Source organism: Vollenhovia emeryi, unplaced genomic scaffold, assembly GCF_000949405.1.
Source record: "Vollenhovia emeryi isolate VEMERY1.0 unplaced genomic scaffold, V.emery_V1.0 DF939254.1, whole genome shotgun sequence".
Lineage (NCBI taxonomy): Eukaryota > Metazoa > Arthropoda > Insecta > Hymenoptera > Formicidae > Vollenhovia > Vollenhovia emeryi.
The window spans coordinates 365088-391247 of record NW_011967112.1 but is presented as its reverse complement, the minus strand read 5'-3'; the positions used below and the strand labels follow the sequence as shown (position 1 = coordinate 391247).

The 26160-nt window shown below is 41.5% G+C and overlaps 3 protein-coding genes across 8 annotated transcripts in view; 1 reads left to right on the top strand and 2 right to left on the bottom strand.

Annotated features, from left to right (window-relative positions):
- The window catches only part of LOC105559805 (probable mitochondrial saccharopine dehydrogenase-like oxidoreductase At5g39410), a 9846-nt gene extending 7985 nt beyond the window's left edge, over nucleotides 1–1861 (top strand). The window contains exons 5-10 of the mRNA XM_012008399.1: nucleotides 164–216; nucleotides 353–531; nucleotides 649–798; nucleotides 873–963; nucleotides 1036–1298; nucleotides 1452–1861. Of these exons, the coding sequence (XP_011863789.1) occupies nucleotides 164–216; nucleotides 353–531; nucleotides 649–798; nucleotides 873–963; nucleotides 1036–1298; nucleotides 1452–1557 (842 nt within the window). The 3' untranslated portion in view covers nucleotides 1558–1861. The remainder of the gene's footprint in view (nucleotides 1–163; nucleotides 217–352; nucleotides 532–648; nucleotides 799–872; nucleotides 964–1035; nucleotides 1299–1451) is intronic.
- Nucleotides 1862–3856: 1995 nt separating this feature from the next.
- LOC105559800 (chromodomain-helicase-DNA-binding protein 1) lies at nucleotides 3857–20472 on the bottom strand. 6 transcript variants are annotated; one of them, XM_012008389.1, is made up of 24 exons: nucleotides 20233–20471; nucleotides 19640–19813; nucleotides 16911–17023; nucleotides 15430–15714; nucleotides 13438–13626; nucleotides 13173–13342; nucleotides 12943–13106; nucleotides 12704–12863; nucleotides 12277–12589; nucleotides 11981–12188; nucleotides 11631–11911; nucleotides 10797–11523; nucleotides 10457–10702; nucleotides 10037–10207; nucleotides 9764–9887; nucleotides 9527–9675; nucleotides 9082–9446; nucleotides 8725–8959; nucleotides 8350–8469; nucleotides 8043–8270; nucleotides 7583–7909; nucleotides 6977–7491; nucleotides 6685–6798; nucleotides 3857–6601 (listed from the first exon to the last, which is right to left on the bottom strand). In XM_012008389.1, the coding sequence occupies exons 1-24, from the start codon at nucleotides 20236–20238 to the stop codon at nucleotides 6385–6387; spliced, it is 5601 nt and encodes a 1866-aa protein (XP_011863779.1). In that variant the 5' UTR covers nucleotides 20239–20471; the 3' UTR covers nucleotides 3857–6384. The 6 variants fall into 6 exon arrangements, with proteins under 6 accessions (XP_011863779.1, XP_011863780.1, XP_011863781.1 ...); XM_012008390.1 differs by having other exon boundaries at nucleotides 6983–7491; XM_012008391.1 differs by having other exon boundaries at nucleotides 15430–15705.
- Nucleotides 20473–22986: 2514 nt separating this feature from the next.
- On the bottom strand, nucleotides 22987–25751 carry LOC105559799 (hsp90 co-chaperone Cdc37). Its single transcript, XM_012008388.1, has 5 exons — nucleotides 25510–25751; nucleotides 24697–24830; nucleotides 24169–24613; nucleotides 23799–24104; nucleotides 22987–23720 (listed from the first exon to the last, which is right to left on the bottom strand). Exons 1-5 carry the CDS (start codon nucleotides 25540–25542, stop codon nucleotides 23499–23501), a joined length of 1140 nt encoding a protein of 379 aa, XP_011863778.1. The 5' UTR covers nucleotides 25543–25751; the 3' UTR covers nucleotides 22987–23498.
- Nucleotides 25752–26160: the final 409 nt, after the last annotated feature.

The following is a 26160-nucleotide window of genomic DNA, read 5'->3' as shown; positions in this document are numbered from 1 at the left end:
AGTTTTAAAAATTTAACTTAGTTAAGATACAAATTAACCCATAATGAAACTAATTGAATTAAACTTAAGTTAATAATAAAAGGAAATTAAAATGTTAAAAGTTAAATTTGTTTTACAAAATCTTAGAGACTCGCGATCACGTGAATTGCTTTGAATTTTACAGGCGCGCGGCAACTCGCGACGCCTTTGTTTATCACATGGCTATTTGTAAGAAAAGTAAATTAAAAGTTAAAAGTTACCAATAAAATATAACTTAGTTAAGTTAAAAGTTAACAGTTTATAATGAAACTAAGTTAAGTTAAAATTATTGAACTTTCTAACTTTTTAACTTAACTTTTATCTTTTTAACTAGACGGTACCCAACCATTTGAAAATGTGGTTAACCAACACTGATAACAAAGGTCCGTGTTTGAATTATGGAAGTTACAAGAGTGGAATACATGTTCAGACTCATGCAAACATATTACAAACATTACGCAACAAATTGTATCCTACCAAACTGCCTGAATTCACGCCAAAATTAAAATCAAGGTATATATGTCTAAACATTACGTGTACAATTATAAATTATGTTTTGTCAACCTAAAAAAAGAAGAAATAGTTATTATATTTATGATAAACAGCATTAATAATTCTGTTCATTACCAGAGGTAGAGTGCATCAAAGTGACGTTTCTGAAGGATGGTCTGTACCGCTTGGGTTCATTCCCGATGGTCCACTGGTTCTTCGTACACAGCGATTCTTGTATGACAAATACAAACAGAGGCCTGCGCAAGTTCAACTTTATGCTACGATTCCGTTAGTATACATATAACGATAAAAATGTCACAAATGTTGAGAAATAATTTCTACTAACGTACGTTTATTATTAGGTCTTTCTTTGAGTTGTTGTTACTCTCCATTGTTGTAATAATGTTATCGCTCATGACGCGCATAGAGTGGAGTCGTAAGTTAATTTTAAAAGTACGTATCGAAATATTTACGAGTGTCAAAACTATTTAGATAATGCGAGATAATTAAACACGATATTTGCAGTATCCCTCTCTATTTACATTGGGTTTTATCAGTGACAAAAACCCGAATCTGGAAGCATGGAAATCGATAACAATTTCTTTTACGATGAGAGCCCGTGGATGGACCGAAATGTTGGCCGAACCTACCAACAAATATACGAATCCGCCTAATAAGGAAGTAATAACTAAAGTCTCCGTTGTTTCTCCTGCATACGAAACGACCAGTATTATGACAATCTTATCGGCAATAACAATCCTTAACGAGACCGATATTATGCCTGACAAGTGAGTGAGGAATCATTAATCATTCTCGTGTCTATCTTACGGACGTTTCTTGAATATATCGCAGTTTTTGAATTTGTAATATAAATAATAAAAATACAATAATATTTACATGTTAAACTTCAGCTTTATTTTTATGTTATTGTATTTTTACAGCGGAGGCGTGCTCACTCCCGGTGCTGCATTTGGTAAAACATCTCTGGTCGAACGAATGAATAAACATAATATTAAATTCGAGGTTATATCGTCTACTGTGAAATAGAGACAAATGCAAAAGTAAGATACAATTTTCACTAATAGAATTCTTTTTTAACACACTTAATTTTTTTACTTTAATGCTAACAGTTTTACAATTTGTTGGGTAATGGTTCTGCTACACACATGTTTCAAGATATTTTAAAAGTAAATTATTGAGTTAGGCAGAAAAAGTGAAGGATCCTTTTACATTAAGCGACTTTATGAACACTATCGAGAACAATTCATCTATTTAATTCGATGTGTAATTAATATATATGATAATTAATGTGCGCTTATCAATATGTACGTATATCTTATTATATAAATTTATATTCACGCTGGCCTTAAAATGCGTTTTAATATCCCTTATAGATACCAATGATTTATTAACAATGATCTCACTAGAATTAAAAGTTCCATTGTAAGTTTAAGATTTAAAAATAGGAAGATTCTTACAAGTCGCCCCTTAATAATATTAAATCACTGAAATTTCACCGTTTATTCTACACGTTTACCACTGACTGTAAAACTCACATTCAATTTTCTTATTTTATTAGTCTTCACATATTTCTATGAACTCACGCCAAATTTTCTTGTCATTAATCGTCACACATTTATATAACTTGTACTAACATTAATCGTAACTTTTAGATCACTTGAAAAGGACCAAAAACTGTGATCGAGACGTTATGAATTTCAACTATATTAAACTTGCCAGACATGGTCAAAAAAGTTCTCATGTTTTTAAGATTTAACTTATTGTTAGAGTTTATCATTATGACACATCAACGAACGCGTACTTTACTAGTCCGCTGAAGAACGGACGAGATTTGAATACGGAATTGTAGTTTTTAATAAAAAAAAAAGACATAGATTCTCGGAGAACGTTATAGTTGTAGTCTTTCTGCAATCGGCTCGTTTATGACCAAAACCCCCGCATGTATGGCGTTGAATCTTAAGAGGATGCTAAACCCGTCTGTTTTGTCGACATTTTTGTTTAGAACTAATCTTTTAATTGGCTTTATAGAAATGCAAAACTCTGTTACGGAATTAAAGTACGCAGCAAAATCTACACTATGCTGGTCGACTTTATATCAAAAACTCAAAAAAATTACAAATTTTACTAATTTTTTGCATACTTGACGACAATATTTGCTTAATACAAGAATTCTACAATAAATATATACAAAATAAGACCAGGATAGTCTAGGGATAACATATAAGAACAATATATCGTGCAATTAGAACTAAGATTAATAGCCTAGAAAAAAAGATTACTTCTAATTACCGCAAGTCTAAAAATGCAATTCTAGAAGACGAAGAAAAGATCAGCATGGCGTGTAAAAATAGTTGCAGGCTTTCTCGAGAGATGTTACTGCCAAACATCTGTCAGATTGTCGGTAAAGCCATGGTGTCGACGATTCTAGAATTCGATCCAAAATCTCGGTCTGAGCAATGTGTATAGCTAATAAAATTATTGCTTTTTCGTAAAAGTTGCAAATTGATTGGCTATAAAATTTCTCGGACCGAATTCTAAAGGTGCCTTTTCATACGCAGCATGCAGCAGCAGCAAATTAGTCACGTGATCCAAATTCACTACAGCATATTTGCTGCTCACGGAAAAGGAATAGCTGCAGCAGCACTGGCCGGCTAGATCGCGTGTCTGCTGCTTTGCTGTTCGTTCAATTGAACTTCACAGCGATGAAGCAAAATATGGTGAAATTTATTTTGCAGCATCTAGTAACAATTCTTCAACCAATAGCAGCGAGTTGCTGCGGCAGTATGCTGCGCATGAAATGGTACCTTAAAGGTACCGGCGATCGATATTGCTAGGTGAGGGGGGGGGGGGGACAGCGCGCCGTTGCCGGCGAGCTTACGTCGCCACTCTCGCGTCTCGCGTCCCCAGCCCTTGCCTGGCAATATCGATCGCCGTGCGGTCACATCTCGCCACGCGCTTGAATTGGACAGTGGGCAGGGCAAAGACGACGATTTTTGATAATTAATTACTCGTTAACTATTGCGAAAATTGCAAATGGCTGTTTCCAGCACTTTACATCCACCTTCTTTTTTGGAACTACTCCGCTACGCCCATTTTCAAGCACTGTCGATAAAGTCTCCATTTGTGTAATACCTTTGATCAGTTCCATAAGCCACTGTACCTGTATTTAATCCGTTATCCACATCTTCAAGTATTCTTTATAAAAAGACCTTTATTCGAGAATATTACACATCGCATTCAAATAAATTAAAAATACAGATTGTATATTTGAATATATGTGCATGCATGGGGATATTATGTTTCAGACACAAATAACGCTCACCACTACCATGAAAAACTTTTCTGCAGATATATTTTCAGAAACGCAGAGCAATCTACAATAAAGATAGATAAAATACGTTATGATCGCTTTACATATCTAACATACGCATTAAACTCTATTTCACTATATACCACTGTATTTCATTCTTTGAATCGATATTTACAACTCGCATCTTTCTTACCCCCGTACTGTGCATTGTTGTATACGCCGCATCGCCGTTTCCCATAATGCTCGCAATAAATTATAAATAGCTATCACTGCACCTGAATCGTCACTTCGCAAATGAAAATCTCTAATCAGCAGACCTCTGTTGCCACGTAGTCAACCCTGCCTCCAAACAAATATTAACTACGTTCTTTTCTTTCTTAGCACGAAACTGTATCGTCGCGAATATGTTACCTTACTTTCTCATATACTATTTACAGAAATGCACATGAAAATTGCAAAATTGGCTTCACAAGAGCGCATAAAATAATCTACAAAATAATTTATTTTATACACTGTTAATACGACTGTGTTCAGCATGCAGTGTCGATAGTCTCGGATCATACAATATAACGTACGTTCTACAAGTCGAGGAAAGCTCGACCCTGTTTTTCTCTGCATGTTCGATGAATATAAAACTGAGGAGCCTTCCCTTATGAAAGAAGAAGAAATATCATATCAGTTCATTATTAATTGGACAACATGATTATCTTTAGAATCAATATTTCAAATCCTTACAGAAAAATATTAATAATTTATAAGGGATGCTCTTGACTATACATAATATAAAATCCTTATATCAATGTTTTTTCCGCTTTTTCTTTTTCTTCTCCCTTTTGGCTGAAACAAAATTGAGGTAGCAAATACCTCCTCGCATTCTATGTTAAATAAGGAAAGCATAATGCTGTATTAAGTGATTTAACAGTTCGATACGAACAGAGTACAACTATCGATCTTATGCTAATATTTACAAGTATGTCACATTGGTTTTGTATGCTCAGAATACAAAACTATGGTACCATAAAATAATGAACGCAAAAATAGTATTCTTACCTATTCCTATACTCTTTAAATCACAAACGCGTCAGAAGACTATCGAAAAAAAAAGAAGGTGTGAGCCAAACTGTGTTTTCACTGTATTTTGATTTGCGTAACATATTACGTTCGGTAGTTACTGAATTAGCGCATTGTCCCTGCGACCGGTATTTCGCTAGCAAGTGCAATAGATGATGATTTTCAGTGTGCATACCGGACACTATCATCTCATCTCATCTCTGTGAAACACGATGTTTTTTTTAAGTGTTTCAATTTTTTTACATATAGAAAATTTATATGTTGGTTAGATTTGTACAATTTCACAGATATTATACAACGCACTATGTCCGTTTACATCTACTGCAACGTCATCAGAGTGGATCGTGTTAGCGTAGAGCTGGCTAAATATGTTACTCTCCGATTCTCAGATGAGAACAGCGAAATCAGGTATCATTATTCGAGGCGGTTATGTGCGCAAGCTAAGTTTCTAAACTGAATATATATATATATATATATGTATATATATATATAATTAGTTGATACAATCGAAAATGCAAAATATATGCGCGTAGCGCGGAAGCAATTTACTTATGTTAAAATGAAATATACAAAAGATACAACATAATCAATTGATTTCTATCAATGTTCGGGAGCAATTCAGAACAATGCCCATTTAGTATTACCTAGAACCTGCGACGCTCTAGAATGTTAAGATCTTTGAAAACACCGATTAATTTGTGCAAACGCTGACAATGTTAGTAACACTAGCAGGAGCAGATACTATTTCAAACTGTTAAACTGGGCCACATCCAGGCTATGCAATAGAAAATATATATTCATGATTCCAACAGTGAATTTTCCTCACAATTGCACAATGATAAAATCGAACTCGAATATGTGAAAAAGAATTAGTTTATTAATAAAAAAGGATTGTAAAATCGTACAATCGTACTTTAGAGTTGTACTTGAGTATAATTGGGCGAACTTATCGGATTTTCGTGCGGAAAAATCACTTCGAATAAAATGATCTTCGCGTGCAACGATCAAGATTCAACGAAATTATACTGGTTACAATCTCCACTTAAAAAGAAGCGAATACACACTATTAACTCGTTCGTATCTCTCATCCCTTGTCGAATTTCAATATGTAAGTTCCGATATATAAAAATTTATTATTTCGAGTTATACGCTAAAGCTATAACTCGATCTCCCTCGTTTCTTCTTCCTTTCCACAATCTACTTAACCGTAAAAGTTTCTAATAGGGAGTACCACACACGTCCTAGACACCTTCAATATCGTTATTATCCGCATATGATAAACATCAGAATAATTTTTTTTTATACATAGATACAAGTATGGTGCATGCTCACAGAATTATTGTGCACCGTGCATTCAGTACTTCTCTCCCATGCAATGAAAGAATCAGTGTCGTCGCAAACGCTCTCACTCGCAACAAAATTATGCACAAAACGGTTTTGATACCGTGTCACAACCGAGGAAGAAAGAAGCACTAGGAGTTGGCGTTTGGTGGCGGTGGTCTTCTATCGAAATCTCGCCTGTAATCTTTGTTCTGCCGCCATTCGTTCGGGTAGCTGTCACCCGCGTAGCCACGATTTCTGTAGTGAGTCGATGGAATATCCGGAGAAGGATAACCACTACCACCACTGCTACCACCATAGCTACCTGGTCCATATCCGTAACTCGGTGGGTATCGGGTATAATAATCACTAAAAAAAAACCATCCACATTAAGACAAAATTTATCAAATAAATCATTGGCTAAGCTTGTAAATGAGATCGCTACTACACACTTTCTTTTGTCGTTCATGAGCATACCACGATCCCGATCTCTGTCTCTATCTCTGTGATAACCACTAGACATCCGACCGTAAGGTTCGAAACGATCACGTTTATGATCTGCGAATCTATCGGAAGAAATTGCAATAGTTAAAAAGCAATAAAAGCAAAGATTTCTACTAATAGTTTATAATCTAAATAATTTAACGTTGGATGAGTGAAAACAAATTCTAAACTAAATGCGGAAATTAAATACTGCAAGGTTCATTTTTAACATTGAAATATATGGATAGAAAATGAGCTTACCCGTACCTGCTGTCTCTCATATCTCTGCTGTCTCTCATATCTCTCCCGTCTCTAGGTAACCAATGATCATCTTCCCTGCTACCACTGTAATGCCCCATGTTATATCCATCCCTTCTCATTCTTTCGTCTTTCCCTATGCCTAATCTATCGCCTCTGTCGTGTCCTCTGTCTCGATCTCTGTCACGATCCCTATCTCTTTTCATATCTTTGTGCTTCGATTCCTTTTGCTCTTTGTGTCGCGATATGTCTGCACTGTTAGTAGTACTCGATGTGGAATTTGGCGCCGACGTTATAGGCGTAATTGTAAGAGCACCAATAGTTACTGCAGACGTGCTGCTGAGATTGCTGCTAACAGCGGAAATACTCGTGAGGAGTTTCTTACTTTGCGTACTGCTATTCGAGTTCTCCTCGATATCGTCAATTTTACGTTTCGTTATTCTGCTATCCTTATTACTGCTGTCTGCCTGTTGTTGCTTATCGAAATGTTTCTCGTGAGACGTCTTTTCATTGTGTTTCTATCAAATAGAATAGAAAATAATTACAATTCTTTTCACTTGTTTTTATTTTCTAAATGAAAAAAAATAGCGAGTTTAACGCGGCCAATACCTTTGCAGTACCAGACGCGTCTTCCTTTTTATCAGGGCTGGATGTGGCGCCGTTACTATCGCCATCTTGTTTCACCACGTTCCTGTACATCCTGTAAAGCTTCTTCGCTGTGAAGTTCGTAAACTTGGAAGCGAAGTACCAGAGATTGCTTTTCCATTCGCCGACTTGTTCAGGAGTTCTATATTCTGCCAGACATGCGTTGATATGATTCCCGATTTGGAAAAGACATCGACGCGCGCGAGCAACTCGCTCTTCCTCACTCAGAGACATATCCGGTGTGTCTAAGGCCTTCAATGCCTTCTTTACTGGCCTCATCTTTTCTTTGCACTGTATGATAAAGTAGTACATAATAATAGTTCATTTTTTTCCCTTATATTTTATCATTCGCATTTTAAATATTTGTTTTAGTGAAGTTGTTATAAGAAAAATGTGTAAATCTGCTAAAAGAATAATAATTAACCTCGTCAAATACTGGTGGGTCTAATTCGCCGATTACATCGACAGCCCTCGGTTCGTTATTCGCAGTAAAGTGCATGGGACCTGCTACTTGCTTATTCTTTTTCGCCTTCTTGTTATCCTTCTTCTCCTTCTTGGCCTTCTTGTCTTTTTTCTTTTCATCCGATAGATTATCCATCTCTTCCTTGATCTCTTTCTTCGCGATGCTGTCTTCTTCTTTTTTAACCGCAGACTATAATTATAACATATGCGTATAATTCATACAAATTCACAAATTGTAAAAGGCTAGTCTTTCGTTTATTAAAACTCACTTTATCAATTCTGGATTTCGATTTTTTGTTTTCATCACCAGAACTGTCGTTATCTTCTACAATCTCTTTAGTGATTGCAGTTTTCATCTCCTTGGTCTTTCTCGGCTTTCTCATTCGCGTCTGGAATAATCGGGCAACTTTAAGTGCAAAAAGAAAACATAACTACATGCTATACATATTAATATTACAATTCACATTCCACAACTCTTTCATACCATTTGCTGGTCAAAGTGTAAGAATGGATGAAAGGATGGGAAGGGTGGGATATTACCTTGCATTCGGTTTCTAATTGAAGAAGAAAGGCATAATCCTGTAGAAGTAAAGAAGATTAACAAAGACATGTCCGCTGACATGTCATATGTCAAGTGACCTTACCACTCCTAACTTAAGATCAATCTGCTTCTTCAAAAGCTTCAAGAGATATTCCGCGCGTGCATTCACGCGTTTGAGTTGCACTTTATTGCCATTGGGAAAGATCTTGTCCCCAAGTTGCAAACTGGCATCTGCTTTTATCGCCTCCCACGAACCCATACCGTGCTGATATATACCCCTTAATAATCTAGTGTCATCCTCGATATTCCAGTCGCATTCGAAATTGGCTGGTTTTAATCTGCAATAAAACATTTCAAATCTTTCGTATGTAATTTTAAATAAGTTTCAATTTTACTCCGGTCATTCTTTTTGCTATATTAATTTTTCAACCAATTATAAATTGTAATTAATTCGACTCACTTGATGTCGAGGTGCCAATTAGCACGTTGCTCAGGATCAGACGGCAGAGCTTGCTCCAGAGGCTCGAGCTCTTTAACCGCAGCCGAGAAAGACTTCGCGTTCACCATTACATTGCCAATCTTAAAGGTCGGTCCGCGTCCTCTCTTACGACCCGGTCCTCCTTTGCTATCTTCCTCGCCACCTTTATTCTCTTTCGAGGTGTTCTCGAATTCTACTAAACACGCGTCGCATCTGGACATCAGTAGCTCGCCTAAGAAGCGCAATTCCGACATTGGTTTCTCTTGTAAGTCCGCGTCCGTCGCGATATCATCTAATCGTTTCACAGGCGCCGGGAACCTTTTGTAACTTTTGATGAACCGTCGTATCTATAAAAGAAAAGCATTACTGTTGTATTAAATTTGTAAAAGATAAAATCATTTCTCATAGAATGCGACTCATTACGTACCTCAACGTCAGTAAAGCTCTTGATAGTCTCGCGCGGCAGTCTCGGTCTACCCCTCTTCTTAGGCCTGTCATCGTCGCTTCCTTCCGCCTCGCTACCTGACTCTTCACCATCCTCGCTATCATCTTGCTCTTTTTTCCGTTTTCTGCGTCCTACAAGTGAATATAGAGTAGTATTCACACGTTTCCTCACATATTTCACATTCAAATGCAAATATCTCTAAAATATTTCTAAAAATACCTTCGCTCTGATTGAGTTGCTGTAAAGTTTTCCGACTTCTCGGCGGTAGGTAAAGATCTTCCATTTCCTTCGACTTTTCCTCCTCTTCCACTTTCCTTCGGAAATTTTCCGGAATAATTTCCGCCTAAAGTACACAAAAGGATATTAAATAAATGATTTGATATATAAAAATAGAATGAAACTTTATATGTACCTATTTGGTTTTGCAATAAAGATAATACGAGTACTGAAATATACATATTTATTCAGAAATAAATTAACAAAGGCACTTACCCAATCTTTACTTTCATCGTCGTTGTCATTTGCCTGATTAATGGGTTCCAAATCCTCTTCAAATGCTGTTTTAAAACTGGCAACTTTAAAGGCTGACAACAATTCGTCGCCAACTGTTGTCGGCGCTTCGTCTCTCGTTTCAGCTCTTCTTAATATCTCATCAACATCACACTACAGAAATTAATAACATTTATTACATATTAATTATTCAAATTAAATTATTGTCAAGCATTTTAAGTTTACCAAACTGACGTCATTAACTCCGAATAAGTGTGTAGAAATTAATAACATTGCAAATATCAATAGAATTTTATATTTCCAGTTAAAATATTCTGCGCTAAATGATTCTAACAAAAGTGTGAGATGTGAAGAAGCTTGTGAAATTCTATGTACAACAGAAGTGTATGCTGATAAACTCACAGCAGGTTCCTCATCTCCGTCTTCCTCGTCTTTAAACAAATCCTCGGCGCCGAATTTTAAAATAGCAGTCAAATCTTCTTTATTAAACGGATTACTATTGGTCCCCGCGTTCTTCTTATCTAACACTGTCCTCCCGGTCGTGTCCATTCGCTGTATCACCAAATGGTCCAGAACCATTTTCTGCTTCGCACGCTCAACGATTTCTTCCTCGACCGACTTTTTGGTAACCAATCGATAGATATTTACCTAAATAAACACAATATAAGTTTGATTACAAGATTGAAGTTTGACACTCGCTTCACGCAAGCGAGCATCGACTCGAAACAAACGCTGGCGTTACCTTATTCTTTTGTCCTATTCGGTGCGCTCTGGCCTGGGCCTGCAAATCATTTTGTGGATTCCAGTCAGAATCGAAAATTATCACAGTGTCCGCGGTAGCGAGATTAATGCCGAGACCACCGGCTCGCGTGGACAGTAGGAAACAAAAGTCCTGCGATCCCTCGGCATTGAAATGATCCAACGCCTGTTTCCGTAGCTCTCCCTTTATACTTCCGTCTAATCTTTGGAATGGGAAGTGCCTCTTTTGCAGATATTCACCGAGAATGTCTAACATCTTCACCATTTGGCTAAATATTAGTACTCTGTGTCCCGTGTCGCGCAATCTCACTAGTAATTTATCCAGGAGCACTAATTTGCCAGAGCCACGAATTATTTGCTGCAAGTAATCTTCGTTAGTCTTTTCCCTCTCGGCCTCGTTCGGTTTCGTGAGAAAGGCGTGATTGCAGCACTTTTTCAACTCGATAACGATGTTCAAGAATGTCGAAGTAGAACCTTTCACGCCTTTCCGCAACGCCTCGTAATTTTTGGTCAATATCCACTTGTAATATTGTTTCTGCAAGGACGTCATTTCTACTCGCAAGATCTGCTCGATTTTAGCAGGTAAAGATTTCTCGACGTCTTTCTTAACTCGACGCAGTATGAATGGTTCTAATTGCTTGTGCAGCTTAGAGTATCCCTTCTGTGCGGCGTTGTCGTGTTGCTTCTCAAATTCTTCCCAAGAGGTAAACCTACGTTCAAACAATAAATGTAAGTACAAAAAAAAATAGAGCAAACCTATGAATACCCTTTTAAATGTATGCTACGTGTATCTAGAAAAATTTTTAACGGGACTAACTTTGTAGGCATGATAAAATGTAATAAGGCCCACAGCTCCTTCAAGCTGTTCTGTAACGGAGTACCAGTGATCAATAAACGATGATTGGTGTGGAATTCGGTAAGTGCTTTGTATAATAACGAATCGTCGTTCTTCAATCGATGAGCTTCATCCACTAGCAATACCGCCCAATTTAAGGCACCCAAAAATGCTTTGTCCTTAAGTACTATCTCGTACGTCGTAAGTATGACGTTGAACTTTAGCCTTTTCGAACCTCGGTAGCACCATTCGTATTCCCTAATCTGAGGAGAATTCATTTAGAAAGTCTCCGAGTGCCGAACGTCGCGGAACAAATTAAAAATAATACTTACAACATTACGAGAATTAACATCGCCCAAGTAAGTGACGAAATTCATGTCAGGTGCCCACTGAGACATCTCTCTCTGCCAGGAAGTCATTGTCGACAGAGGGACTACTAGTAAAAATGGCCCGTGAAGTTGTTGCGTGTGAAATAAGTAATAAAGGAAGCATATCGTTTGGATTGTTTTGCCGAGGCCCATTTCATCGGCTAATATAACGCTGCAAAAACAAATGGACGATTAAAAGATCAAATAAATATATAATGTACATTTCAAAAGCGTCGTTACTTATTAAAAAATCTGCGTACCTATTTTCCTTGCACCAAGAATGTATCATCCAATTAAGCCCATCCATTTGATAATCTCTCAATATTAAATCTTTTTCTATGCCCATGTAAACAGGTTGTTCGTTCAGCTGGTAAAACTTTGGTCTAGATTTGAGAACCTTGCAATGCTTGCTTGGTGTTCTTTTGGATTCTTCTCTGTCGCGAAATTCCGTTATTTTCTCCGGCCATTTTTTCACTATTAAAGTTCCATCCTCCCATGTGGCCTCGGCGTACGACAAATTGTCCCATTTACAATAATAATCAGGAAGTTCGGAGTCGGGTTTCTTGAAGTCAGCTGATGAAAAGAAAATATTAATTTATCACGGCAATTTATATTCATAATAGAAAGAGGAGAGAGTGTTAAAGTATGATTTAAAACAATTAACTGCCGGGATAAAAATTTTCATACCGATAATTCTCTCAACGTTGTTGTAACTTTTCAGAAGATCTTGTTTAAGTTCCAATTGACACTCTAAATAATCCAACTCTTCTGGCTCAGCGTACGCTCTCATTTGTTCGATTCTGTGTTCACGTTTGATAAAATTGTCTAACTTCTTCAATCCTTTTACCTAATAAACATAAGATTATGAATGTACTTCCTGACGTCACGGTTGAAAATTACCAAAGACTTAGGAAGTAAACAAATACTTTTTGTGACTTCAACGTTTCCTCCGATTCCCACGTATTATGTATGTGAGACCAGCTCTTCCATTTGATCAAGTATTGCACCTCGGTCTCTACGTTACTTAGATCCTCTGGATTAGGATCGCCGTTTTCTTCGACAGCGTAGATTGTCGTCACGTTGCCGGTAACTGCATACAATTATATAACAGATATATTCTCTATTTAATCCCGGTTATCGCATAAAACAGACCAACCTCCTTTCTTGCCCATCCTCTGTCCCAAAATTTGTTCAATGGTCTCCGCATTGTCGGGCTCTGTTGACGCAGCGTTCGACTCGTCAACTTCAACCAAATCCTCGCTGTCGGTACCTTCCTCACTTTCCTCTTTGTAACTAACTGCGGTGCCTGTTCGTCTACTAACTTGCCTGATGATTAAGTTTAATGATTATGTCATTATTCGAATCTGCTATTCATATCCTCTTCTCTCTGTTTCTTTTAAACAACGTTTCTCGACACGTACCTTCTATTATCATCGCTGTCGAAGGAAGAATTGTCAGAAGATTCAGAAATCTGCTTCTTTCGCACTCTGGCTTTCTCTTTCGCCTTTTGCGCAGCGCGCCTGTTCAGGGACTTGCTAGGTGGGGGTCTACGTGTCTCAGTTTCGTCAGATTCTGAATCTGAACTCTCTGAATTCCATGAATTGTGTGAACTAAAACAACAAGCCGTGCGTATGAGAATATGCACGTATCACATCGAACATAATTCGCGCTTACAATTGTCCCCGAATTTCATTCAACTTAACGAGACATGCCGCTAGTTTATTTTTTACATGTCAAAAATCTTTTATCGTTTGCGTTTAAAACTTTCTGTGTACTAGGGAATATGTGTAAGATGTAGAGAAATGTGCATATAGCGAAGATAACACCACGAGATCAATTTCTGAAAAAAATGTGATAACTGTGAAAAAAATCTAACAACAATCAGACATGTTTTTTTAATATTCATGTGCAACTGTATGTATTTGTTACGTGAAATAAAATCCGCACAGATTAAGATTTTTCGGAGAAATAAAGCTGTAAACAGTTTAGGGAAATGTCGCATAGATATCAATTCACACATAAAAAAAAACTTGTCTGTTAAGCTTTTAATAAATTCGAGATGTAAACATATGTAAAAAAGACGCAATGTGACGTACTGGAAAGTATAATAAGCAGGTATATGCAAAATCAAAGTAAAATCCGATTAGTGCAAACAGAACGTAAAAACGTAAACACTTATGAATATTTATGCAGTCAAAATACATGTATGCACAAGTGTACCTTTTGTATGTGTGTGTGTGGATAACGCGAGCATATTCATTAAGTGAAACAAGTTTGTTTCTTCTGCGATTGAGATAAAAAAAAGGGCGTCACGAACGTCGCAATAAATTCAGTAATTCACACATTCGAAATACCGTCAGATAACTACATTAGAATTACGCGACGTTATGTAACGACCAGCATTGATAAGATAACGTTGCATTATTTTCTAAATTTATATGCTAACACACTGACGATGATGCAAGTGAAAATTGGCAGGTTCGTACTCTGTGCGGAACATAAACAGAATGCATTCGAAAGACTAGTCGTAAGAAATAGTATTGTTATAGTCAAAATATTCCACTTGTGGTACAAAGTTCGCGACTAGGAATCGCTAACGCCTTCCCACATAAATTTGTGCACGTATCGGCAAGTTTATACATAGAAAAAAAAGTGTGTCAGATCAACTCTTGCATACTCAAATTAACGCGTTCGCTGTTTTGTATATACGCAACAATCTACAATCTTCTTAGGCCCGGTTTCGTCGAACGTCGCTTAACTTTAATCTTTTAGTTCACGTTTGTCTCTTTCTAAAAGTAACAGTTGAAAAGAGGCAAAGAACGAGTTAAGCTGAACTTAAAGTTAAACAATGTTGATGAAACCGGGCTTTGAAAGCATTTAATAATCTTACTTTCCAACAATATTACAGTCTTATTTAAATATTATATTTTAATCATTATAATCTTTGATTCAAAAATATATTATCTTCTAACCAGTATTGGTTCCTTTCTATTCAACAAAATTATTCTGCAATAATAGGCACATATTTTTCTTGATCGAATTATATAAAATTGCTTCGTTTAAGTAACTTTTCCTTCCTTTAACGAAATATAATCTTATTACAGGATTTTCACGTTGAAACTAAACACATGCTCGAAAGAATATCCTTTTTTTTCTGCGTACATTTTCCACATACATACGTGGAAAATGTACGTGCTCCGCGTGCCTAAATTCATACGGGAGGGCATCAGTGATCCCCAGTGTACGAGCTACCTATTTCACATTGGCCATCAATAATTGCGAGCTGGTTTCATATCTGAATTGGCGCATTGCAAGTTTACCGCGGTAACCCGCTCAGCCCCCGAGTTACACCGATCGTTACTGCCAAGTCGACACATCCTCCTCCACCTCCCCCGACGATTTGTCGCACTTACCCTTTCTTCTTAAATTTTTTGCGACCGTCACTGTCGCTCTCGCGATTCGTCGCGAGTCTGTCAGGCTCCTTCCTGGAACGGCCCGACCTCCTGATGCCGTATATGTCAGGATTATCGTCCCACTCGCGACTAGATTCATGTTTAACTCTAAGCTTTGCCTCGGTGCTGTGATTCGAGCCTTTGCTCTGGAAGCTATCGCTTTGTGCAGCAGGTGCATCCGACTTCTCCGACTTTTCCGAGTCGGAGCCCGATCCGGAGCCGGAACCGCTCGAGGAGCTAGAGTCGCTGCATCAAGCAGCCAGGTAATATTTTATTTCACCAATTACATACGGGATGACGGCGCAGCGGCTCGAAATACACATTTCATCAGAATGATTAACGCAATCGTGGGAGTAGTTTACCGGATACAACATCGTTGACATATAAATGATGTAGAAATATGCAATTGCTATAATTCTAAACCTTCGATATCTTAATTGTTTCATTCCAACGATCGCCCCGGGGAGCAAGTTTCTTCAAAATTTCAAGTAAATTAATTTCCAACATAGGCTACGTATAAATTATGTAACGTACGAGACGTAAGAAAAGTATATTATGCACATACCGAATTTTAGGCACACTAATTAGAAAATGTGCATATAATGTGCTGACAAATGTACAAATATGAACCACTGATATCGAAATGGACTACGTACTGTGCACGAAACTGGATCGAGTTTTACTTTAAAGTGTTGAAAATGTGTGTAAATTCTCCCATGATTTGCACGGAGATTCGGGTTTCGTACATTGATCGCTCGAAAGTATGTTGAGTAACGCTACAGACTAATATTAGCAGTTTATCTAACACACCGCGCCGGTGTTTTCGAATGGAACGTTTCAACGTGGCATGAAAAAAAGGGGGTTGTGTGCTCACAAAAAAGAACCCCGAAGTAGGGTATACATAAAATTAGGAAAACTGTTAAGACACTGTTAGTGCTATACGAAGCTGTAGCAATACACAAGTAGCTCATTTGTGAGTGGCACCGGTTGTGACGAACCCTTACACATTAGAGAACCTGATATACACTCGTATTCTCAGTTTAATCAATCTTTGTATCGACAATACATTAAACCGACCGCATCGTCCCATAGACACAAAAATAATTAGCGAATCTAATCAATGTCGAAATAATGAAATTTGCAAAGGCGGAAAAATTACCACGAGCCACGGTAGTGTCTCGCGCCAGGTATAAGCGTAGCTCGCGTAGCTAGAACCGCGCGCGCGAGATATTCTCGCGGGCATCAATAGGGCATTCGAATGGCAGCGCGCATTCTGAGAGCGAAGTTCTCGTTCCCAGAATGCGCGGCCAAAAACTGAGAAACTCAATCTACGTCGGATGTTTCGTTCCCGTAAGGCAAATGGTAAAACGTCACTGATGCAAGTTCGTGTATCAGATCTCACAATTTTCAGGGATACGAGCCGGATCCTCGTGTATACCCACCTCTCGGATCCAGATCCCGAGCCGCTGTTACTGCCGGAAGAGGAGCTGTCGCTTTTGCTCTCGTTCTCGGAATCGGAACCGGATTCCTTACCGGATTCGGATTCTAACGTTTTCTGGAAGTCAATCATATCGGCCACATGTAATCTTATCCTTACGCGAGATATCGCACGTCGCTCGTGTTGTTTGGAATAGTTTTCGCTTTCGTAGTCGACGCTTATCGCAGAGACGCCCTAGCATTGATTATTCTCTCCCGCCGATCTTTTTGATTCCGTTCCTTTTTTTTTAATAATTTTTATTCCAGGCGGACGGTACAATCGTGTGGTTACGAGGTAATTCGCAGTCGGAGGAAGCGGCGAGACGCTTTGGCGCGTCCTTTTATTTCCCTCGGTAATCGGCCCGCAAACAGAAATATCGCCATCAGCCTGAATTCAGTCCTCCATTTTGCGGCCGTCGTCCGCCATTTTGTCTTCTCGGAGAAGGGAAACGGTAACCCAAAAACTATCGTTAAAACACTCGTTTACGTCGTGTACTTGCACGATTATTTTGTGTCGAAATGCAAAACCCATAGGGACTAATTGTGAGAAATAAAGACACGCGTCGCAACGCCTAACCCTTTGCACTCCGAATTATATTTCATCTATTGGTTCGGACTTGGAAAAAATGTCGAGTGAGACTCGACGAAGAAGCTCCCGAGATAAAAACTGATGTCGAGAGTCACACTCGAGATACACTGAGAAAGCAGTCTCTGCAAATTTATTTGTGGCATACAACGTTTATTTCACTGAAATAAACATTATATGCCTCAAATGTTTATTTTAGCGAAACAAACATTATATGCCACAAATAAATTTTCAAAGACTTTTCTCTCAGTGTAGGAGTGCAAAGGGTTAATACATTCCTCATTACTGAATTCCGCAGGCATTCCTTGTATCCAACAACGAAATCCTTTCGTTCGACCGCGTTTCGTTATCCGCGACTAAACGCGGGCGGAGTCTTTCGAGATCTAGTAATCGGCACGTTTGCATCGGCTTATCGCGCACACATTTTCATAATCATACGAGAGGAATCTGTTCGGAAACGCTCAACAAAGGTGTGGATGCTTAATAACAGAGATCATCATTGAAACAGGTCATATATTTATTGGATATTTCAACAATTACATATCTCAGTGCTCGATTAAGATATGTAAAAGCGTACAGAAATATATGGTTCATTATATTATTTAATTCGTTTAGCAAACTAGATATACGTTATGCACTAATTAGTTCGTATTATGCACTGAAAAAAAAATCTGATACATTCAACCAGTCGTCTGTTAGAAAATGGACGAATCAGAATCCCCTTTAGGATCTACCAGACTTGCAGTGAGGTCTAGCGAACTTCTGGTTACGAAATTTCTTTCATGGCAAATCCTAAAGAAATTCTGGTAAATCCTAAAGGAACTCTGACTCGTCCATTTTCCAACAGACGACTGGTCGAATCTATCAGACCTTTTTTTCAGCGTGTATTTTATTGAGCTTCAAGCAGATTAAAAGCAAGTTAACGACATTTGCTGGTGTTCCAATTATGCTTGCGTGTCTCTCTTGACGTTTCGTATAATTTCGTACGTCTACAAGTCTACACTGGCGAACACAAAAGTGACAATTGAGATTCGCGTCTAGCGTGTATCAAAAGGGAAATACTCGGGTTACGAGAGAGCGAAGTAAAAATTCTCTCTCTCTCTCCCCCGCGATCTCAGTGCACGGGCTTTCGTTTTCATACCTACGTTAACTGAGCGTAGATTCCTTGCTCTCTTTCTGTAACAAACGTTAGTGATACATGCCACAGTCCCATCCGGCAGGCCTCGGGCAGCGATGCACGAGTAAATATTCAAACAATCCCTATTGCAACATACACTGCCGACGCTGCGAACCGCTGTTAAAAATTTACGAGTGCGGCACGCGGGCCTTTTCATACATTTTCCCGCGGCAATGTTTTGCACATTACGACGGCAGAACGTACGACTTGCGGGAAAAGTTTGAGCTCAAATATTGTCAAAGAAAACGAATCAGCCTCGATTTACTCGTGGAGCAGTGTCCAATATTATTATGATAATTTACGCTTTATGGCTCGAAGGGGTGCGTTGTTAATTAAGAGAAACAATGCGCGAGTGTTGCTAAACGCGGAGGGAATCCGTTAAACTCAAGTTATAAACCACAGTTACAGCTTACACACGCACATATATACAAGCATTGTAATAAAACCCATGGTTAGTTAAAGTATCTTGCACACGTATTAAAATGGCGTAATGTCCAGCAACTGTATCGCCACAAATTTTTGCACAATTTTGTTCAACTAACCCCGTTAGCGCTCCAAAAGTTACAAAAATTCTCCCGCTAATCCACGATTACCAAGCGCGCGATTGTTCTCAATGTTACCGCCGTGACGCGTAAAGATGGATTTGTTGTCGAACCGAATAAAAATCTGTCGCGGGGCGATGCAGTTTTGCTCAAAGTACGTTTCGCAGTTGCAACTCTCTCGGTCTCGTGAAACCGATGCGAAAGAGAACCTGCGTTAAATCGAGACCATCCAGTGGTGTAAAGCTCCTTAAATGGACCCGATTGCACCCGTCGCATGCCAAAATTGCGGATTTCCTACGAAAATTTCCGCCAGGAGCCTCGAGGGGTTGAAAATGCACAATATTTCCGGCGCTACCCGAATGGAGAGGCGTCGAAACGACGGGTACTTGCCGTGAGAATTGCGCCGCACACTCCTGACGAGCAGGCAGGACTGTGCGCGACAATATTCGAGCTCAATTTGCGAAAATGGGTACATTTTCGATTTCGAAATAAGCTGGACGGCAGGCCGGGGAGAAGTGCGAGGAATCGTTCGCGACGTCGATCAGGATGGTACAGCGATGTTTTCTGTGAAAAATATCGGGTTGACGCGATGTAAACAAACCTTATAGGTTATTGAGGGGCTGGGAAAGTGGGCGAGAGCTGGGAAAAGTCGCGGCCAGGGTAGCGCGGCTTCCTGAGCCCGGACGGCCCGACGGACCCCGCCCTAGGCGTAGGGAGCCCCCGCGGACGGGCATCGGGGCTTTTCTCGCCCTCTCGTCCGTGTCCGCGTCGCGCGTCGAGCCGCGGAAACGCGAGTGACTAGCGCGATTCTCCCCTATTCCAAACAACACCGCGGCCGCGACGGGCGCGTTCGCTGCGACCGTACGTAATCGCGCGGCGCGTATCCGCGGATCGTCACCGGCGTCGATTGTCGCGCGGGTCCGCGCGCACGACGGCGAGATCGCGCGCGGACCCCGGGGGGCTGTCCGCGGATTCGCACTCACCTGCATGGCTACGGGTCCGTACGCGTCGCACCGACGACCCAACGGCGTTTCGTCACCGACGCGCGCCGCCCGGGATCGCACCTGTCCCCTAATCGTCGCCACCGGCCGCGCGCACACGTGCCGCGATATCAAGCCGCGCTGGGCGCCGCGGGCCTCGACATCGCGGGGAAACTCGGCAGTGCAGCGCGCTGTATGCTCACGGCTCCGCGAAGTAAACCGCCATTTTGTGAACCAGACCTGCTTCTTCGTCTCCTCCCCACCACCGCCGTCGCGGCGGCTCTCCCGTCATGCAACGCGCGCGCCATCTCGCTCCCTCGCCGCCTGCGTCGCTCTCGCCCTCCGCCAATCTGGGGCGCGCGGCCCACGGGACGCGGCGCCCGATTGGCCGACGGCCGGGCGGCGCAGGGGGGGGGGGGACGGAGAGGCGCGCGCATCGATCAAGCGGCGCGCCGTCGCGTGCGTGCGTGTGTGCGTGCGCGCGAGCGCGCGCACGCACACCGGAAAAGCGTCCGTTGAACGAAACGTAGAAATTTCTCACGGGCGATTTTCGCGTGGGAAACTCGCGCCGTGCAAAACGCCGCGGCGAGAGGCGCGTCGAGGCCCGGCGAGTTTCGTCGCGTCGTTTTTCTCGCGCGGATTCGCGCTCGAGCGACCGCCGAGCGTCGGAAGCGGCGAATCGAGGCACCGTCCGTCGCACGGCCATTTTGAGCGACTTTACCCAGAATGTCCCAGAAATTCGGCGGCGCGTCCTCCCGCCGATCGACCCGCCACGTCGAGGCTCTGCCGCGCGCGTCGGAAATGACGCGGGCGACGGCCCGCGGGAAAAAAATGCCACGTTCTCCCCGCCGGAAATCGTCTCGCGGAGGCTCGCGTGCTTTCGAAACGGCCGCTCCGGATACGAGGCGGCGGACCGTTACGTAACGCGTCGACGTGTTTCGCGAAGCGATCGACCGGTCTCGTCGGACGCGCGACGGCGAGTTTTACCGACTAGCTTCCTCCGAGGAAAATCCGACATCTTGGAAGAGGGGAAAATCGCGCAAACCATCGCAAATCGTACTTTCGACATCGACCCGTTTTCTCTCTTTCTCTCTCTCTCTCTCTCTCTGTCTCGCGCGCGCGCTGCGTCGCGCATTCAACCGTCCAACGTATACGTACCGTACACAATAACGAAACAACGAATCGTTCGACGGGGGCTCAGGAACTCGCGTCTTAACTCTAGCACAAATCTGTCGTGAAAAGCAGGCAGGAGTCCAACACTAACCGTCGGCCCGACGGAAACGAATGGATGGATCGGTCCTAGAATGTCAAGCCGGCCGACGTCGCCATGCAAAGTACGCGAGCGAGGATGACGAGTAAGAACGGAGCACGGCGGGCCTGGCCTTCCATCAGGCGTGTCGGGAACGGACGGACGGAATGGACGCCGCCGCGGAGAGAATTCCGTGCGGGCGCGTGTCGCGACAGCGCGAAAACGACGCCGACTGAGCGGCGCGCCGCGCCCGTCCCGATGGAAAGCCAAGCGCGGCCGTCTCGCAGACGATGCGACTGTCGTGTCATGGTGAGAATGAAAGACGAAAAATATTACCTACACGTCCGTGACAACGCCGCGCCGGAAAAGGACGAGGCGCCCGTACTTCCGGTATATGTATGCCGCCCGCCGCTCGATTCGAGAGCTCGATCGGCGCCACCGTTCGCGTTCGAGTTTCACGGCGGGCTCCTTCAAACGTGCTCGCCGCGGGAGGAGACGACGGGGGTCGCTTTCGCGTGTCGTTCGACTTGAAAGAAACACATAATTAGTTGCTGTGACAACGATACAAAGCACGTGTAATCACGGATTATAATGCATAATAAAAAAAACACTGTTTATGATTGACAACTTTCGTAAGTTCTGCGGGAGAAAAAAAGATTCTTTGCGTAAATTGTGACGTTTACTCGCCCACACAGCACAGAAAGATTGCAGAAATGTTACATTGCAAGATTGCTGCAACGTTTCTGGAGGATTGCAGCAACGCTGAAATGTCCGCCCTCAGAGAGATTGCGGAGCAACATTGTAGCAATGTTGCAGCGCAATATTTTTGGAATAATTTGTCGTTGTTGTACATAAGCAGAGAATTTACTAATTACATATGCATCCGGGCCTTTTTCAATGCACAGCAAGCTATTGCGAGGCAACCTAAGGAGATTATGTCGCTTCGCAATAGATGGAGATTGCGAGCAACACCGCACTGATCAAGTACTTAATAATTCGCCCATTATTGGTATCAACGAAAATAACATTATAAAATTCTCGTAATTAGAAAAATTTTTTAAATAGAAAATATAGTATTTTCATTATTTTTGAAACATTGCTGCAATATTGCTATCGAAAGTTTGCAATTTTATATCCCTGCAAGATTGCAACGTTTCTGCAATGTAACTGCAACCATCTGTGCTGTATGGGAAAGATTCTTTGCGTAAATTGTGACGTTTGACCCGGATTGGTTTAATAAACGGACCATTTTGCGCAACTTGCCCCCTTTCTTTGTCGCAAAGAGGGAAAAAGAAAGCACCGCAAAAGAAAAATGATACCCGAGAACACGAGTGTGAGTGTTTTAAATGTTCCCTCGACGTGTATACGAAATTAATTCGACATACTCGGAAAAAATGAACGTAAAATGACTCGACATGCGCGCAGAATCGGAGGCAATTTGAAGATCGAAAGTTGAAGCAATTTTGCAAAACATGATTATACGTCTCGCAAGTTAACGGTACAAACAATTTAGATGTATAAGTGGTTTTATTTACATAACGATGTTGTTCCCGATTAATATATTGTACAATGCTAGTGTTATAGGGACATAAAGTGTTGAAATAATTATGGTTTGTGGTTAACAATATATATATATATGTATATACACATAACATAAAAAGATAATTTCAGTAGTAACACAATCATGCACAAAAGTGAAGATTATAGCACTTCGACACCTAATACTTTGTGCCACTTGGTACTCGTTACATATTTCAACTTTTGCCAAGTTTTCTATTTATGAAACGACAACTCAGTCTTATAAACTAATTCACCTTGAGTTAACGTCGTGCCAACGCGACAAGTGTCGCGACGACGAAAGAAAAAGCTGATGGAGAGATAATAATCGCACATTGCCAGAGTTCGCAAAGATGACAACTTTATTGTTAATGTACCCGTTTCAGATTATGTAAAGAATAAATGATGCAAGTGAGATACTGATTTTCATTGAGTATCGATAGTAGGATACGACTTAAATGCCTTATTCCGGATCTGGCGTTTCCCCGACAACGCTCTGCTGCTGTTCCCTCTGCTCCTCCGTCTCCTTCGTTTCGTTTTTCGTCTCCTTCGACTTTTTGTCGGGGACCCACAGACCGCTGTCGATGCAACGTGACATGTGATATGTCGCCTCTCCTTCCGGCATCGCGGCTATCGTTTTTTGTAACAAGGCAATATCTTGCGACTCGAAACACTTTTGTAAGGCCTGAAACAAATATGAGACAGTTAAGAAGGAAACCTCGAAGCGTCGAGCTTTTATATTCCGAGACAAATCTCCATTGACCTCTGGAAGACTCTCGAACACATCGGCCGGATCGAGCCCACCGGGACCCAAACGAGCCTGTCTCTCCTCTTCCTCGGCTTCTTTAACCGCCTCGGCTACTTTCTCCGCCGCTCTTTTGCATATTCTCTCCTTAAACGCTCGAAGTTCCTCATCAAAGGAATTCTTGTACTCTACTTCGGCAACCTGAATGCGACTGAAAAAGGAGCCGACGCACGCTCGCGGGTCTACGTCCAATTGCTTGGACAATTCCAGTATGTATTGCATACATATGCACTGATGCGCGACGTGCTCCATCAAATTGTGTTTCTGAAAACGCAATTTTACACAATCAATTAACGTAGAATTGTCAGATCAGCCTGTCCAAACTTACCTCTTCCATTTCCAAGTTAATGCACCAGACGACCAAATAGTTGGCGGCATTCTCGCAAACCAGATAGAGATGTTCCTGCAAGAATTTCCTGCTGTCTTCATACTTTCTCAGCATACCAAACTCTTTCAGTTTCTTCTCGTGAGCCTTGACGAATTGCTTCATCAGCTGCTCCTTTTCCTCATCGGACAAGCCCGAATCGTCGCTTCTCTTAGCGGGCGCCGTGTTTATCACAGTTTTTGTAAAACCATCTTGCCCAATAGTGTCTATGTTCCACGGTGTCAATTTCTCCTTCCGCTCCATCTCCATCTCCGTCTCCTGGATCTTCTTCTCCTCCTTCTCCAGTTCCTGAAGCGCCTGCTTCAATGCAGTGAAGTCTGACGATTCTTTATCTTCGCTTTCTAATTTGGCCAACTTCTCCTTTGTATCCTGGAGTTTTAGCAACGTTCTAAAATGAAGAGTGTCGTAACAGAAATTAACTAAATCTTGTATACAGAGGAGAAACGTTATTCAACATATTTCAGCTCGTACTCTGCTTTCCTCCTCATGTGATCCTCCTGCTCTTTTCTGCGCTCTTCCATTCTCTCCAATCGTGCCTGATGACGCCATCTGAATAGGGATGGTGTGTCGATGTTTGGATGGATGTCATCTTCGTCGTCTGAAATCTAACGATGCGAGTAACAAAACTTATCAATACGGAAACACACGAGTATGTAAAATCTAAATATACAATGTCACTGTTCGACGGAAGATTGTTTCCAAGAAACAAGTGAGTTTTTCAGAAAACAAACTGATAAGATAGGATCGCCAAGACAGGAAGAGAAAATCAACCAAGTCGTAAAAAAAAATCGAGACGACACGTAGCCCTGGTGTAGCGTTTCAGTCTTGTTTAACATTTGTTGAACAACAAGGATAAAATGGTACACTCGGACACTCGGGTGACGTTTCCAAACGCAGCTCCGCGCGAGCACGGGTAACCAATGACGACATGCTGGCCTGGATTCGATCCTGGCCCTCAGCTTGCACCCTTAAAAACGCTAAATAACAAAAGTGTCTCCTTAAGGAAGAATTAAACAATAGAAAGTAAAATAAATCGTGTACTAGAACAAGAAAACTTGCGAAGGGATTAGTATTTGATAGAGATTTGTGGCGATCCGGTATTCGCGGCACGTAAACTGCATTTCTGAAACGCGACAGCACAGTCGAGTCGAAATTCCGAGCGAGTGACGTTTCGCTAAAGTGTCACAACCTCCGGCGTAAGAGCCACGCGCGGCCGGCGAGACCCCGAGCTCCGTCGAGCACATTAAACTGGATCCGCGAGCGGCCGATGTTATCTATCCTTACTTCGATGCTCTTCCATTTGCTGTAATCCACCATCGTAGCGTCCGAATAAGCCCGCTCGGCGAGTCACTTGTACGCGAGGAGCACGTCAACGACGATCCCTGATGCCTGAATCTCTGGCCTTTCTTCCCTTCCTCCCCCTGCACTACCCTGCATAAGTGCATACACACGGCGAACGTATCATGCACGGAAACCGCACGAATCGTCGTTCTCGCTTCCACCTAGAAGTCTCCGATCGCTCTTGCCGGAAACCGATTACCGACTGGGACGAGCTCCCGGTCGGTAATCGCGGGGAACGACGAGAGATGGCGGGTCATCTCTCGTCATCGATTCGTTCGATCATTGAACTCACGGAGACAAGAACTGTGTCGAAGTTCTAGTTTCGAGAAATGTGTAGCCAATCAACTTGCAGCTCTTCCGTAAAGAGATGCAAGTTGATTGGCTACACATTTTTCAAAACTAGAACTTGGACACAATTTTTGGATCGTGGACACAAGGCTTAAAGCCCGTATCAGACTACGGATTGGGAATGGGATTAGATTGAAATTTAACCAATCACAGTAAAGTTTACTAATCTTAAGTTCAGTAACTTTTACTCTGATTGGTCAAATTTCAATCTAATCCCAATCTCAATCCGTAGTCTGATACGGGCTT